Source organism: Colletotrichum graminicola, assembly GCF_000149035.1.
Source record: "Colletotrichum graminicola M1.001 genomic scaffold supercont1.175, whole genome shotgun sequence".
Taxonomy (NCBI): Eukaryota; Fungi; Ascomycota; class Sordariomycetes; order Glomerellales; family Glomerellaceae; genus Colletotrichum; species Colletotrichum graminicola.
The window spans coordinates 4,528-21,055 of NW_007361179.1; the positions used below are offsets into that span (position 1 = coordinate 4,528).

Below are 16,528 nucleotides of genomic sequence, written 5' to 3' on the forward strand. Positions count from 1 at the left end.
TATAGATATGTCTGCCTAGTAACTACTAAGACCCTACTCTATAACTTAGGCTACCTATAAAGTTAGGCCACCCCTAGATAAGAAAGTAATAAGAGATAAGTGTTCTAACTTAACTATTTTTTACTATCTTAACTATATAATAAAAAATATTAGAAGTAGAATAGTGGTTTCTAATAAGACTAATATATAGTAAATTAAATTTACTATAATTCTTTTTTAGCTCTTTATAGCTACTTATATAAAAGCCTTTATTTATAAGAGTAGATAAAGTAAAGTAAGTAAATCTAGATATAGAATTAATATAGAATTTTAATACTATATATTAACTATAAAATAAACTCTATTTAAAATTCTATCGCTTTTGGACTTATATCTGATTTTTAAAAAATTGCTAAATCTGTGAATTTAGTGTGAATTTGGCTAGAATTTGGTGTGATTTTGCCTGGCCCGACTTTGGGGGTGGCCCGAGTTGTAGGGTGGGGTCTTACCCGTCCGGCCCTATCTGACCACGGGAACCACGGGCAATGCAGACTAGGGGCCCCGCGAGACCTGGATGCGGCCGCGGGTGGTGGGGGGGCATGGCTGGCGTGGAGCGAGACAAGAATGTGTATGATCAATTTCAGCTGTCATGAGTACTTGGCAATATATTTCCAGGAGCTTCGGCTACCCAACCTAAGTTGATAATAACAGCTAGGGAATTTGCGTTACCCGTTCCCATGCTGCCTGCCCATGACAAACTCAGCGTCCATCAGCTCCGAAACCTTGTCAGCCAGGTCTTGCACAGTCTCGGACCTAATGATTTCGTGGAAGGGTAAGTCCACAAATAAGTATTGAGTGATCCAGTCTCTCAGCTGACTGGTGTTTAGCGAATCCAGTCCAAGCTCGTCAAGGATTGTAGAAGGGCGAAGCTCGATGCCTGGGCGAGCGAGTGACTCCGACAGGACATCAATCAGAACCTTTGTGATAAGGTCAACAGTTGCCCTCTTGCGCAGCTGACCTGGATCTGTTCTGGCAATGCGGACAATAGTTTCAAGAGTATCCTCTTGTTGCAAGTCTTTGCTCACGTGGCGCTCATTGTTATAAGTATGGGCCCCACCCATCCGGGCATCTCGTTTCCAGAGCACATGGGTGGATGGGTCCGCGATAGGTCGCTTGGTCCAAAGACCGAGGACAATTTGAGTCTTGTCCCCTTTGTTGTTGCTTGACCCTTGGGGCCGAGAATGCAGAATACTGGTTTCAAGAGCACCTAGAAGGTCTTGCTCGTTCAGGATGCAGCACCCGTCAGCCTCGGCTTTGCGAACTATGCCGTCCATCCGAGCGGCAACGCCGACATCTCCCATGACACCAATGTCAACTACGGAGGCGGCTAGCCCCATGCCATGTCGATAATGTGCGAAACCATCCAGAAATGTGTTTGCGGCGTTGTAGCTGAGTTGGCCAATTTGGCCGACAATGCCACTCAAAGAAGAAAACATGACGAAAAAATCAAGGTCATGGTCCAAGAGTGCCTCGTGGAGTCGGAGAGTGCCATCTACCTTTGCCGCGATGCTTTCCACCCAGAACTGCAAAGTCATTTTCGATAAAGCGCGGTCCTGCTCTGATTTTTAGTATTGGCCTGCATTTGGAACTGATCTTCGGGGAAGGGAGGGTACATACGCCTAACACCATAGACATTTGGAAAACACCAGCGATGGGTTTTCCTGCCGCTCTAATGGTTCGGATTAGGTCCTCTGGGTTGACGACGCTGCCTGCCACTGTCTTCACATCACAGCCTTGACTGCGCAGCTCGCCCAGGAAAGCCGAGGTGTCCGGACCCTCTCCGGCCGAGCGTGAGAGGAATATAAGTTCTTTGGCTCCTTTTTCCACCATCCACGTTGCGACAGTGCGGCCCAGTCCGCCAAGACCTCCAACAAGGATATAAGACGCATCAGGCCGGAAGCAGAGCCCCGTCGCTAATCCTGACATCGGGAGCTGCTTACGCGTTTTTTCGGTTGGGAGCCTGAGAACCGCATGGCCGAAGTCAAAAGAAGTGGCTTGGAGTGCTTCACGATGCTGTTCGGCTTCAAAGGTTTTGCCGCTAGCAAATGGTAGCTTATAACCCTGCGACTCGTGCAAAGCTTTTGCTATCAGCTGAGGCTCGGCTTGTAGTAATTGGTGAACCTGGACGAGGCGGTAGGCCTGGGAACCCTGAAGGGGCGGTGCTGCTTCCTTTACCGAATGAGGTGGCTCTGACAACACGTCCAGGAATGTGCCGGATGAGGATAGACAGCGTAACAGCAAGTTGCGTGACTCTTGGCCCCCAAAAGCGATGATGTAGTCAGCCCGCAGGTTGCTTAGAGGGCCATTCTCCAAATCCCCATCAGACAGAATAAAAGGGGAGGGGATCTGAAGGCCGTTCTCGAGAAGGGACCTGTGGGAAGATGACTGGATAGTGAAGTACAAGTTTGCCTCAATCATCTTTAGTTGCTGCACAGTCGCCAGAAATGCAAGACTCTTGACGAATGGTAAGAGGATAGTCTTTAAGTCAAGCCTTGGTTAGCAGCCAGAACCAGCGGTGTTGGATCATCGCACACGACCTCACTTACCGCTCCTTTCTCAATTTTCCCAAATTCCACAACGCATAGGTAGGCAGTCACGCGAGCAAGGGGCAAGGAAGCGGCATCCTCAAGTGATTCGTCGTCGGAAAGACGAAGACAGTTCGCGGATGCGATGTCCAGGTGGCTCGCAACAGCGCCATTTGCCAGAAAGGCAACCCTATCTCCAACGTGGAAGTCTTGCACGCCACTGCCCACCTCTTTGACGATGCCAGCACCCTCTTGGCCTAAAGATAAGAACCTGGTATCGATGGTGGCCCTGGCCAAGGTCAAGTCCTACCAGAAGAGTCGCTTAGCCGGCGAGTACACGGGTATGAAATGGAGGTTGATGAGCTGTAAACTTACATGTTTGCTAACCGATGCCACTTCTACCTCAACCCTGATCTCATCTGGGCCGACAGCGTCAGGCAGTGGATAGTTTACCCATTGCAAAGAGCTGACATCCTGAGGCTTTCCAAGGGCAAGTTTTGCGAACGACTTTGACCCAGACCCCTGTGACGCGCAGAGAGAAAGCTCTTCTTCTGTTGTAGTCCATTGCAACCTCGGTACCTTGAAGGAATCGCCTTGAACGATGGCTATTTCGGCATCTGGAGGCCCAAAGACATCACCGAAGCGTCTGTGCGGCAAGCTCCTGAGAATTCGTAACAGAGCCTTGCTGATAATCTTTGGATCGCCTGCCTTGGTGTCTACCTCGATCACAGTAATGTCGTCTTTCACCTCGTGATGCAATGTACGCGCAAAGCCATGGATCATAGCGTAACGTGCGTCTTTGCAGTCTCCCTGGTGACAGGGGGATGTTATCCAAACCATCGGGCGTTGTGACTTGAGCAAGAGCTCGATAAAGCTCATGAAAACTACAAAGGCCTCGGGGCTGTTGGATAAGTTGTAGGGGTACGGGCCAGCCAGATCTAGAAAGAATACCAAAGGATCTTTTCCGGGGGGGATGTTGTCCATGGCGGTTTTCTGAAACGTGATTGAAGTGGTTGATAGGTCCGACTTGAACTGTTCGACAAGCATGTATTTCTCATTGGGCTCGATGATGTGGATGTGCTGAGGGACGTCAGCCAGCAAGGGTCGTAAAGTTAGCGGCGATCTAAGCCTGTCACTTTCGTTTTTCCAGGATAGGTCAAAACCGGCGTGACTGAGTGCTGACAGAATATGCGATTCCTTGGGCTCGGACTCTTTGGTAAAGGCTACTCCTTCGTCGTCTGTTGTGCCCGTTAGTATTTCTCTGTCTTCTCCGAGGTTCCAACCTTACCTTGGAGTATCTCAAACAGGATGAGCACACCAGCCCCGGTCGGTCGAAGCAAAGTTTTCACCAAAGTGAGGTACTCCTCAAGCTTCTCTGTCAAACCTTGGGACGCCTAGTGACTGGGGTCAGCGATGCGTATGAGAGACCGGCTGGTTGTCCCATCTAGTGTTACTCACATTGTTGCTGATAATAACATCATAGCCATGGATGTTTGACGAGTCGTTGGCCACCGATGGCCAGGATTTGACTTCGAGGCCATCGACGTCTCCCAAAGATTCTTTCGCCTTTTCACATCCTTCTGAGGACAAGCCTGCGTATTGGTACTCAGAAAACATTTGGCGACCTTTGGTTGGCCGGAGATGCTTCAAAAGCCATTCGGTCGTCGTTGTGTCTGAGCCTGGACCAATTTCCAGGATCCTCAGCTGTGGATTTGTGTGCGTGAGAACGCTCATAACCTTTGCTAGGTACTCTTCCGAAGTCCCTTGAACCTCATGAAATGGGTAAAACGTTGCCGAGTCATGCCACTTTACTGTACTCAACAGAGGCATTTCAACAGTGGACTTGACATGATTAACTGTCGGAGTCGCCTCAATGCCGCTCATAGTCATGAGCTCCCGCCCATCGTTCGTGTAAGCACAAACTGTCCCCGAGAGCTTCCCGTCCAGAGTTGACACTTCTGCTGTTCCCGTAGCCCAGAAACTCATGTTGCTTTCGTGGCGACAGATAAAGATATGTCTGACAGATGTAGGCCTGTATCCGTACTTGGCATGTCGAGGCAGACCATGGCAATACGCTATACCCATCATTTGCATGCACTGGTCGGTTGCTGATGGATGGATGAGATAATGTCCCGTAGGTTCATTGTTCAAAGAATGTACGCAGGCTGTTGCTGCCATCTCAGAGGGGCTCGCCGTGATATTGTCAATGCCTCGAAATGTGAGACCGTATGTGTAGCCTCGACGCTGCACGGAATCGTACCAGAACTTTGAAGATATCGCGCGCGGAAATACGCTTCTCTTGATATTCCTTAGAGGCCGATGGGGAAACGGACCTGCCCGTATCAGAGCGTGGCACTGCTCTGTCCATATGTTGTTCTTCCAGGATGTGATTTGAACGCTGTAGGAGGTTGCATCCCCATCGCCGAGACGTCTCAACCTGGTATGGATCTCGACTGGCGTGCCAGGATCCAATTGCAAGGGCTTAGTCACGATGAAGTCTCTGGCCTCAAAGGAGTCCAAAACTCCACCTGGTGTGACCTGGCGTAGAGCTTCTTCTGCTATCGAAAGGTATCCCGTAAAGGGAAAGATGCAAAGACCGTCGATGACATGATCAGCCAACCAAGGAACATCTTGAATGTTCAGCACCTTACGCCAGGCCGGCTCTAAAGCGCTTGTTTCAAACACACGACGGCCAAGAAGATCGTGCATAGGAAATTTGCTTTCCTGGTAGGCCTTCATCAAGCGGTGCTCTGCTGTGAAAGACTCGTCGTGAGCCCATGTATACGGAGGCACATCCGCAAGAGTCCTGCCTGGAGGTGTAAAGGCGCTGTAGTCCATGTTGACATGCTCGCAGAATAGCCTCCCAGCAACTCTAAGCAAGCTACCGTCGTTGCTCTTCGGCTCTAGTGTCGGTACCCAGGACGCAGTCATGTCAGGGAAATCGCCCAAGATCTCTTTAATGGGGCCTTGGAGAGCCGGGCGGGCGCCAATTTCCACTATCACTGGGTGAGCGGCCTGGCTTCGATTAGATCCCAGTGACTCCAGTAGGCCTCTCAGAGCATTATGAAATCGAACGGGCTGAACCAGACTTTGATGCCAGTATTTGGCATCAGCAAGAACAGTGGGATCAGCGACGCGTCCTCCTGTGACGCTAGAGAAGAATGGCACTGGAGCCGCGGTCGAAGTTGATTGTACGAAGGGGCGGATTGCCTTTTCATACTCTGGGCCACATGGCAGCATATGAGCTGCGAAATTGTCAGCACCTCAGGGTTGTGTGTTAGGGGAAATTGGGTACATCGCACTTACGTGAGTGGTAGGCAAAGCCGATATTGAGGGTCTTGGCCAAGATACCGTCGGCCTTAACTTTGCCAACAGTAGCTTCAACTGCCGACTGATCACCAGAAATTGTGGTCCTAGACTGGCTGTTCTCACAACCGACAACGACTCCATCAACCAAATAGTTGGCTATCTTATCAGAGCCGAGCATCACGGCTGCCATGGTGCCTTTTTGCTCCGCAATTCCGGTACGCTTAGGAACTGTGCCTCGAAAGTACGCTATAATAATAGCCGTCTCTGCAGTTAGAACGCCCGCAGCATAGGCCCCTGCGATCTCTCCACTCGAATGACCACTGATAGCGTCAGGGAGAACGGACCAACTCCGAAGAACATCCGTGATGCCGATCTGAACGGCAGTGCAACAGGTTTGTGCGTATTCAGAATCCTCAAAACGGCTTTGAGCCTTGTCCTTGACTAACTCGGCCTCGATGGTCCAAGAAGGCCTGAGATGTTGTGGTAGTTGGTTTCTGAGCGCCGTGTCTAATCTCCGAATGCATTTGAGGAATATCGGACTGGTTTCAACCAAAACCTTGCCCATTGTGGCCCAATGTGTCCCCTGGCCGTTGAAGACAAAGACGACCTGTCTTGTCTTTGGCTTAACAACATGACCACAATTTTCTGGTTCTGCGCTTTGACTCTTGTTGTTGGCAATAATGAAAGACCGATAAGCCATCTTGGATCGCCGGATCCCCAGTGTGTAAGCCAGATCCGCCGTGTTGGGCGACCTTTCCCGAATATATTGCATATAGGCCTGTTGTAGTAGCTCAAGAGATTTTGGGTTTGATGCCGATAACAATAGTAAATGGGACTCTTCCGAGCTAGTGGTGTTGATATGGCTATCTTTGTTTTCATAGGCTTCCAAAATGACCTGAGCCAGAAGCTGTCAGTTTCCATTGCGAAGCAGTCCGTCCAAATCTAGGGGTAGCCGGAGTAGACTAACATGTGTGTTGGTGCCACCCATACCAAAAGCATTAACACTGATTCTCTTACACCTGTCCACAGGAAAAGGTTGTACCTTCGTCGGAACCTTGATCAGGCCGTTGGCCCAAGAAACTATACGTTTGTGTATCAGTAGATGGTATTTGACAAACAATATCTTTGATAAGATGCGCCGTGGAAATGCTCACTATTTGGATTGGGCTTCTCAAAGTTGGCATTCGGTACAATGGTTTCTCGCTCAAGCATGAGAGTCGCCTTGATAATGCTGGTCAAGGCAGCGGCGCCCTCCGAGTGCCCGAAGTTGGGCTTGGCCTAAAGGCGGAATCGTCGAATTATATTAGCAGGGCCCTCTAGGGTAAAGCAGAAACCAGGGAACAAGGTGAGCTTCTACTATGTCATTGGACTTACGCTACCGATGAGTATGCCGTGTTCCCCGAATATCCTTTCGACGGCCGCAACCTCGATGGGATCTCCCACAATTGTCCCTGTGCCGTGACATTCGAAAAATGCAGTCTTAGAGAAGTCTCTAATGCCAGCAATATCATAAGTGTGTCGAATGAGAGATTCCTGCGCGTGTCCATTGGGTATCAACATGCCGGATCCAGAGCCATCATGCTGAGTAGCTGTGGATCGAATGATAGCGCGGATGGGATTTCCATCTCGCACCGCATGAGAAAGCCTTTTGACATAGATGGCGTTGACTGCCTCGCCGCGCCCAAGCCCGTCACAGTCAGCGTCAAACGTCTTGCAAATGCCCTGCGGAGAGACCGTAGCGCCCACAGTGCCAAATGAACCCTTGGTGGCAATGGGGCCTGACAAAAACATGCTACAACCAGCGATGATGGCAGAAGAACACTCGCCGGACTTGACAGCCTGTTCAGCTAGGTTCAGAGCTACCAATGTCCCGGAGCACCCGGTCCTGATGGTCATACTAAGATGAGTTCATGCGTCAGGATCTTGTCATGCGCCACACGTTATAAGTACCAGACGCTTTTACTCACCTAGGGCCTCGGAAGTCGTACACATATGAAATTCTATTGGACAGCATAAAATCCCATTTTCCAGCGGGGTAATGATCAAAGTATTGTGTGTCACGTTCCATTTCAGTGGTCCAATCCTCTGCAAAAGAGCCCACATAACAACCAACAGCTTTGCCCTGCCAATTCACCTCCCCAGCGTTCTCAAGGCACTCCCACGTGATCTCCAAGAGCAATCGCTGAGCTGGATCCATCTGTTCGACTTCTTTCCGACTGAATGGAAAGTGGCATGTATCGAAACGATCCAAATCGACATGGTCTAGGATGTAGGCCTTCTCGAAATGCATTGTTCCTGGTCGCGGGTGCCGACTATAATATCCTTCCACGTTGAATCGGCTGCCGGGGATCGGAATGGATGCACAACGCTTTTGCAAAAGTAGCTCCCAGAGTTGTTCTGAGTTGCTTACGCCCCCGGGAAGTCTCATGGCCATGCCACAGATGACGACGGGGTCATCATCCAAGGTGACCATATTATGACAACCATCGCTCGTTTCCATATCGTTGGATGGCTTGTGAGTTGCCATGATGTTACTCGGAGGCTGAATATTGATGGACTTTTACGCTCAGATATGTAAATCTCAGTAAGAAGATATATCCAAAACGACTGGCGACCTAATTTAATTCCAGTAGTCAACATGGCATGGCTATTTATGCCCAGTCAACGAAATGTGATTGACACGCCATGAAACGGCCAGTTTGCCAATTCTACTGGTGACCCGTATGCAAAGACAGGCCCGATTTAGTTAGGTGAGGCCTTCGGAACTATCTGCCCTCATAGGCTACTTTGTCCTTCCATAACATCACTCTCGTAAATATACTCCCCTAAGGCTCCCAAGTTATTCCCTGGAAGCGAATTGTTGAGACTCAACTAGGTTGCAACCCACGCAAGCTTCTAAATCTACATTTTGAAATCATCTGCAGGGGCTAAGTGGCAGAGCTAGTTAAAACTAATTTGTCTTCAGGAATCGATTCATCACCTTCGTTAGATATCAAACACTGAACCGTCTAAACACAACCGACATAAAGCAAACCGCCTCTCTCGTGAGAAACATCAAAGAACCAGGAGTGAAGTGTTAGGGTAAAGTTAATAAGTTGAGCAAAATGCTATCTAAGTTATGACCCACATAACCTTCTGGTTCTAACCTCAACCATCTGGAGCTAGATCTCGGAGCTCAGAGCTAGTTCACATCAGCTTGCTGTTAAAACCTAGTTTGTCATTTCAACTAAAAGTCGAAAGCTAGTTTTGCGGGGTAGATTCAATAACTGCATATCTAATAATCTTCGGTCACTAGGAGCGAATCTGCCATTGCCGCGGTATTCTATATTCTTTCACGATATATACATATAATTACAATTTCTAGAAAGTCTAGATTGCTAACTGTCTTAAAAATTAATTCTCGTGTAGGTCAGTGCCTTAATGCTTCAAAGTCTCTCCTGACCATTATACTTCGCAGTCTATATATTAAACAAACACCTATATACGTAATGCCCGCTGCTGTAGAGTTTATCTGTAACATCGTGAGGCTAAAAAACAATTAGAATGCTTATACATCTATGAGGAGTCATACACCCATTTCTGAAATCAGAATTTCCATCTTTAAGATCAAGCCTCGCTATAGTTTGTTAGTAGCAACTAGCAGGTAAGCGATGTAAAACTTTAGAACATTGCTTGGAAGACTGAGACTCCAAAACCTAGGTGACTATACTTTTAGTTAAGAAGACGATGCCATTGCAGTAGGGATGCACAGAGATGGGGCTCAGTAAAGTTCACTGTTGTTGCAACTTTACTGTGAATTTGTGGTGTTTCTCTTTGCATCCACAGACCTCTCTCTGCCTTGTTGCCTCTCCAGGGACAAATCAACGAGTTTGCAGCGGAGGAGTGTGGACAGAGTAGAGTTGATGGAGTGATAAAAACTGGGAACCGGTGATAGATAGATCCAAAGGTTAAAGCACAAATGATGAAACACGGGGTGCCGCATCGCCCGATACTTTTGGCTAGTTCCCACCCCTAGTTTGGTATCTTCACGGGTGGTCGGGTGGATTATCCAAGAAGCAGTTCTTCGGACATCAGACTTCGCTAACCCTGACTGTTAAGATCTTGGGGAAACATTCCGAGTGCTACACCGGGTCGAAGATGGCATCCTTTCGACTTATTATATACCTAGTTATGTGCGATTATGAGCCGCACATCGTGATACACCTATTTTGTAAGAATTGCAAGCTCGCTTAAAATACACAGTAGAGTGTTAGTTTCTCTTGCGCAGACTTGAAGAGTGTTGGTTGGCCTATGCTCTCCGCCTCTTTATACACACATCAGCATTGCTAGTAGACATAGCGTAATATCCACAGAACACGTCGAAAGATGACGAATTCTCAGCAGCATCATGCTTGGTATGTATTCCCGATATGGGGGCACATTACCAGTTCGATGTCTCTGATTCTCGAAATGCTACGAGTGAATCCCGCCTTAGTCGTGACATATGTCACTCACCAATCTGTTGGTATGTGGAAGGATCTGCACACACTTTACTCTTCAACAATCGCGACTTTTGGAGTTGAGTGTTAAGACCCCACACATCACTAATCAGAAGGCCTGATGTAATAGATTTCACTCGTTATCTCGATATGCCACACGACCGCTTTCGTATTGTGACGTGCGGCAATACTGAGTAAGTAGAGAATGCAAGCTCATAGAGCTGACCGTTTGATAAATTAACGTCACAATATTGATGGCGAGCCGTCTAGCATCTTCAAGAACTCTCAGGAAAATCCTGTGACACACATCGTCTCCCAACTTTCCCAGTGTTGGATAGAGACTCTTCAAAAGCTATGCGATGACTCCGGGTGCGCATGGCCTAGACCCACTGCGCTGATGCTGGACCATACTGGTCCGCTTCCCACGCTGCCTGTGGCCAAGCAAATTGTTGGCCTTGAATGCAAGACTTTCATGTACTGGCCAGGCAGTGCAGCACGTCTTTATTCGTACCTCGCACCTTCGAATAAGGGGGGTTTCAGCGACTGGGAGGCGACCGTCGACAAGTATTACATGGATGAAACTCTTCGTATGGGGAGAGATAGAGGTGAAATAGCGGAGGCGGTATGTGTCACAATTTCGTCCACTTTTGAGAGGGTGTATGATTGGTACCCTAATCAAGGAACGACAAGGTCTGCACCGCAAAGAACGGAACGGATAAGTTGATTGGGATGACCATTTCCATCCCCGGACTGAAGGATATGTACGACTACGAACGAGAATTTGGCGAAGTACCCATGCGTTCAGGTTGGGCTCCCCAATCGCTCTTTGTTTAGCAGCTATTAGGGGTAAGGGGCTTTTCTTTGCTGACAATATCAACAGTCGTCTCTGGAGTACTACAAGAGACCACCAGCCTCGTAAAATCCACAGACGCTATAATATGCGCTTCGGCCGTTGCACTGGAAGGCGAAACGCTGACTGCATGCAAGAAATTTGCAGCCGTGTACCCTGTGGGCATTCAGATTCCACCACGCGGGTGGTTGAAGAATACCGAGCAACCGGTCATCCACGACGAGAAACTACGCATGTTTCTTGATGGCAATGACAGTGGAAGCGTGATTTTGATATCTTTTGGGTCAGTTGGACTTTCCTTGTCTCCAAGAAGCACCACTACGAGGTATCGGTCGGTCCATCTAACCTGTTGGATAGCTCCATCGTATTCCCCACCAACCTCAGCGCTTTGTGGATCCTGACATCCACCCTCGAGAAGATTGGATACCCGTTTGTCCTGGTTCTTGGTGGACTGCTTGTGAATGCAAAGGGGTATGCTACTGACCTCGCTCGTATTCGCGCTGGCGGAATCGGGTTTGTTTGCGAGACATGGGTCGATCAATTGGCCGTGCTTCAACACCCTGCTGTTGGCTGGTTAGTTGCACATGGAGGCTTCAATTCGGCAGTCGAGAGTTTGGTTCAGGGCATCCCACTATTTGGATGGCCATTGGCCCCGGGCGATAATGCCATTAACGTGGCTATGCTTTCGACCAGGGATAAGCCTGTGGCGTTCGAGTTCATGCAGATCAGGACGGGTAGCGCCAAAGAAAAGCCTATGAGAGGAGGTCCTAGGATAACTGGCACTGATGAGAGTATAAGGCGCGAGATCGAGGACATAGTTTCGCGGATGAAGGGACCAGAGGGGTCAGTATTAAAGGCAAATGCTGAGCTGCTTGCTGCAGAGTTGAGGTTGGAGAGGTATGGGGCTGCTAAAAAGGTAGTGAGTGAACTGGCCTTGGTCTAGCGCCCGTCCACAGTATAGCACTGTAAGACCGATATCGATATTCCTTCCGGCCACCCTGGATCGAAATAGTTGGTTTGCTAGGTGTGTTTTCCTGCATGATGCCAAAGGCTTTTCGTTCCTAATGAAGTGGCAAATGTCATGAGTGACCTGGCTCTGAATTACAAAGCATTGTAGATGGTTAATAACTGACTTCACTAAACTTGACGCAGGCATTACAAACTGCTACAGACAAGGCGAGCTGCTACATGTTGGTCGTCGACTCGACCGGGCTCTTACGCGAGACTTGCGCTTGTGGCTGCCTCATGTCCTCATCCAAAAGTATGTGTTTCCATCGCATGAGTCGACGATCCCCCCCCAACTTCCCTCCTACATACCTCTTTTTCGCACGCACTGTTAGTACGTGCGCGTGCACCACCACCTTAAACACTAACATTACCCCTAACCCTGTTGGAATAACAATATCACATGATTGTACGACGCCTATGGGGCAATTGATTGTAAGACGCCTATGACTTATTTATAGGATTGTTATTGTCAAATCGTAGGGATTGTAATTATTGGTTATCACTACAAAGGGATATCCCAGGTATCACGTATTAATTTATAATCAGGATGTAGTTGTATTGCTTGTGTTATTGTATCTAGACTTATAGCACCCTGTTGTAGTATACCCTCTATAGTAGGGGAAGGAAGGGATACTGCCAGGTGAGGCGGTATGTCACGTGAATATTACGTGACCTACCTCCCTAGAGCATACCTACTATATACTAACACTAGTAACTTTCTATTTAAGTAAAAGCTACTAGTGCCTTAGCTATCTAGATTAGCTTTAAAAAGCCTAAAAACATAATAAAAACAAAAGTCTTAAAAGTATTAATATACCTATATAGTACAGAGGTGCGTTTTAAACCACTATACTAGAAATGCTAAGACCACCCTATGTTAGTTGATAAGGATAATTACAGGGGTTAACACCTAAATAAATTACTACTAACATTTTAATAATACCTACCTAGAACTTCTAATTAATATCTACTAGTATAACGCCCCTCCTTATATTTATTACCACTATTAAGAGTAATAATAGCCTTAATATAGGCTAGCAGCCTCTCTATCTAGGCCTAGATTTACTCTTAAGGTAAGGCCTACTAGCACTATTACTATACTCTTTAAGCTATAGCCTAGTTAACTAAGGCACCTTTCCTTATTATAAATTACTTTATCTAGGGCTAGTAAGGCTTAAGAGGGTTAAGATTAAGGCTATTTAACACAGCCTTCCTAGCAGCAATTATAGTTCTAATAGGATAAAGCTAGGCTATAGTAGTATTATAAAGTAATATAGTGTAAAGGTAAAGTGTAATAGGAGAGTAGTAAAGTAAGATAAATAATAATAAGGAGCTAAATAAATAACATAAGATAAGATAAGTAATAAATAAGAGGTATATTTATTATTAACCTTTTTTTTATAAAAAGTTACTTACTAAAGAGATATATACTTAAGGTATATATAATATATTATATATATATTAGGTATTTAGTCCTTACTATTTATTTATCTCCTAACTATAGGCACTTACTACTTTATTTTATAATAAGTGCCCCCCCTTAAAAAGACCTTATTTTCTTTTACTAAATACTTTAAGAGCTAATTAAGAAAGTAATAGCTACTATTTTCTTATCTCCTTAGTATTATAGCTTAATATCTTAAGGTCTTTTATTTATATCTTAACCTTACTATTTACTTATTATTATTATTACTTAAGTTAATAGCTCTAGTCTAGTGCTTTTTAGTTTATAAGCCTATAAGGCTACTAAGCTTTTTTACTAGTTAAGATTACTTATTACTTTTACTACTTAAGCTTATATTACTAATAACACTTTAGGTAATAGTATATATCTTTTACTAAAAGTAAAGTATTTTTATAAGTAAAGTAACTTAATTTTATAACTATTTAAAATCCTTAGCCTTAAACTTATTAAAAATATTAAAATTATTTATATTATAGTTAAGGTTCTTAACTTTATTTTTAATAGTATTAATTTAGTTTTTAATATTATTAATTTAGGCTACTTATTAGTAAATCTTTTTAGCCTTAATATATAAGCTTTTTCTAATAGCCTTATTAATATTACTTTATACTACTATAGCTACTTTAGCCTTATTAATAGCTATTACTAAGGTAGTAGTGTTTTTTATATTTTTATAAATTAACTTAGTGTACTTATTAACTTTAGTAGTAAGGTTAGTAACCTAGTCTTCTAGCTAGTTAATTAGGTATAATTAGCCCTATATATAGTAAGTATACTAAATTTCTAATATAAAGATATAGTTTAAGTACTAAATAAGTAAGAGGGTACTTATAACCTTAAAATTACTTTACTTAAGTTAGTATAAAATATAAAGCTAATTAATACTATATGACTAAGGAGTTCTTTAGACTATAGTTTACTTTTATTATAATTAGTAAGGATAGTGTTTATAAGGGCTATAATTTACTATTAGAAGTACTTATCTAAGGTTAAAGAAGTATATAACTATTTAGTATTAAAGCTTTATTAGCTTATATAAAAGCACTATACCTAGACCTTAGTCTCTTTATATAGTATTTAGTTACTACTACTATAAAAGGCTTTATTAAGGTATATAATTACTTTTTTTTTAATAAGGATTATTAACTTTTTAGTAGTAAATATATTTTTATATAAGGTAATAGGTGCTTTTACCTTAGCTACTATAGTAACCTTTTTTACTATTTTATTCTTAGCCTTCTTAATAGTGCTTTATTTAGTTAATAGTATACTATTTTAATTAAGTATATTAAGGTATTCCTTAATATATTTATAAAGCTTATTATATTTCTTTTATTACTTAACTATTTCTTATTACTAAATATATTTATTAGCCTTTTTAGTCTTATTATAAATATTATCTAGAAGTTTAATTTCTTTAGTTAGGACTTTAAACACCTTAGAGTTTTTACTACTTACTTTATTATTATTAAAGTTAAGGTTAAGATCTATATTACTAGCGTCTTTATTACTATAGTTAGGGTCCTTTATAGTAGCCTTATTATTTTAGCCTTCTTTACTTATACTACTTATACTAATATCTAGTTAGTTATTATCTTAAGCTAAAAGATTAATAAAGGTAAAGCTAGGTCTTATAGTGCTACTACTATACTTCTTTATAGGCTGCTAATTACTAGTAGCACTAGCCTAAGTAAAGTAGTTAATATACTTAAATATCTTATTATTATTAATATTATTATTAATAGATTTACTAGAGTTAAAGGTATCTTAATTAAGGACGTCTTTAAGTAAGTTAAATTTACTTATAAAGTCGTAGGTTTTCTTAATAGTATAACTATAAGGTTATATATTATATTTATAATTAGCTTTAACTACTACTAGCGTTATAGAAAATAAAGGTAAATTTTAATATAAAGGTAATAGTAGATTATAAAGAAAAAAGTAATAAGTTAGATAAGTTAAATAAGTTAAGAAAATTAGAAAATAGTAGTTATAAGTAAGTAAGTTAAAATATCCTCTAGCTATTAACTATAGGTATAAGTAAGATAGGTATAGTTACTTATTTTAAGTAAGTGCTTTTTCTATTTCTTTTAGTTACTAATAGCTTATAGTTATTTAAGTTTTTTTTACTATATTACTATATAATTTAATAAAATAAGTATATTGTATATTAAGGGCGTTATTTCTTTTTATTAAAAAAAGACTAAAAACAAAAGTGTTATTAAGAATAATATTATAAGGCTAAGTATTACCTTATATTATTAAGAAAGATTATAATAATTTAAGTAGTGTTAGTAAATAGTTCTTAAGGAATTTCCCTAGCGCTAGCTTTTAGTCTTATTTCTTTATATACTTTACGCTTTAGTTAATAAGGTTATTTCTCTTATATTTATTTATAAGATTACTAGCGTTTAGTATAAGATTCTTATAAGGTTCTTATATATTATTTACTAGTATATACTTTTTCTATTTAATAAGATACTTAACTAATAGCTAATTTCTTTTTTAGTTAACTTTTCAACTTATAATTTATTTAACTATATACTTTTTTATACTATTAACTTTTACTAGCCTTAGTAGTTATTACTCCTTACTAAAGGGGTTTTTACCTAAAGGTGCTTTCTATAGCTATATAGTTAACACTACTAGGTATACCTTTTATTATAGTAGTAAGTTAAGTTTATAGGCACTAGGCCTAACTATATAAGTAATATAGAAAGGTCCTACTTATTATAGTAACTACTTCTTTTTAAGCTTACTAAGAAAAAAGTAGCCTTTACTAAGTTAGAGGAATACCTTATTACTAATAGTAAAATCTATAGGGTAGTAGTAATAATTATATTTAGAGAGTTAA

The 16,528-nt window shown here is 43.0% G+C and overlaps 2 protein-coding genes across 2 annotated transcripts; one reads left to right on the forward strand and one right to left on the reverse strand.

Moving 5' to 3' along the window:
- Positions 1-704: 704 nt before the first annotated feature.
- Positions 705-8,400, reverse strand: GLRG_11893 (KR domain-containing protein; the record flags this gene model as incomplete). Its single annotated transcript, XM_008102576.1, has 11 exons — positions 705-1,592; positions 1,657-2,517; positions 2,586-2,870; positions 2,940-3,802; positions 3,853-3,958; positions 4,023-5,809; positions 5,871-6,768; positions 6,841-6,953; positions 7,028-7,151; positions 7,248-7,770; positions 7,841-8,400. The coding sequence occupies 11 exons, from the start codon at positions 8,398-8,400 to the stop codon at positions 705-707; spliced, it is 7,008 nt and encodes a 2,335-aa protein (XP_008100767.1).
- Positions 8,401-10,748: 2,348 nt separating this feature from the next.
- Positions 10,749-12,144, forward strand: GLRG_11894 (glucosyltransferase; the record flags this gene model as incomplete). Its single annotated transcript, XM_008102577.1, has 4 exons — positions 10,749-10,973; positions 11,042-11,156; positions 11,232-11,484; positions 11,559-12,144. 4 exons carry the CDS (start codon positions 10,749-10,751, stop codon positions 12,142-12,144), a joined length of 1,179 nt encoding a protein of 392 aa, XP_008100768.1.
- Positions 12,145-16,528: the final 4,384 nt, after the last annotated feature.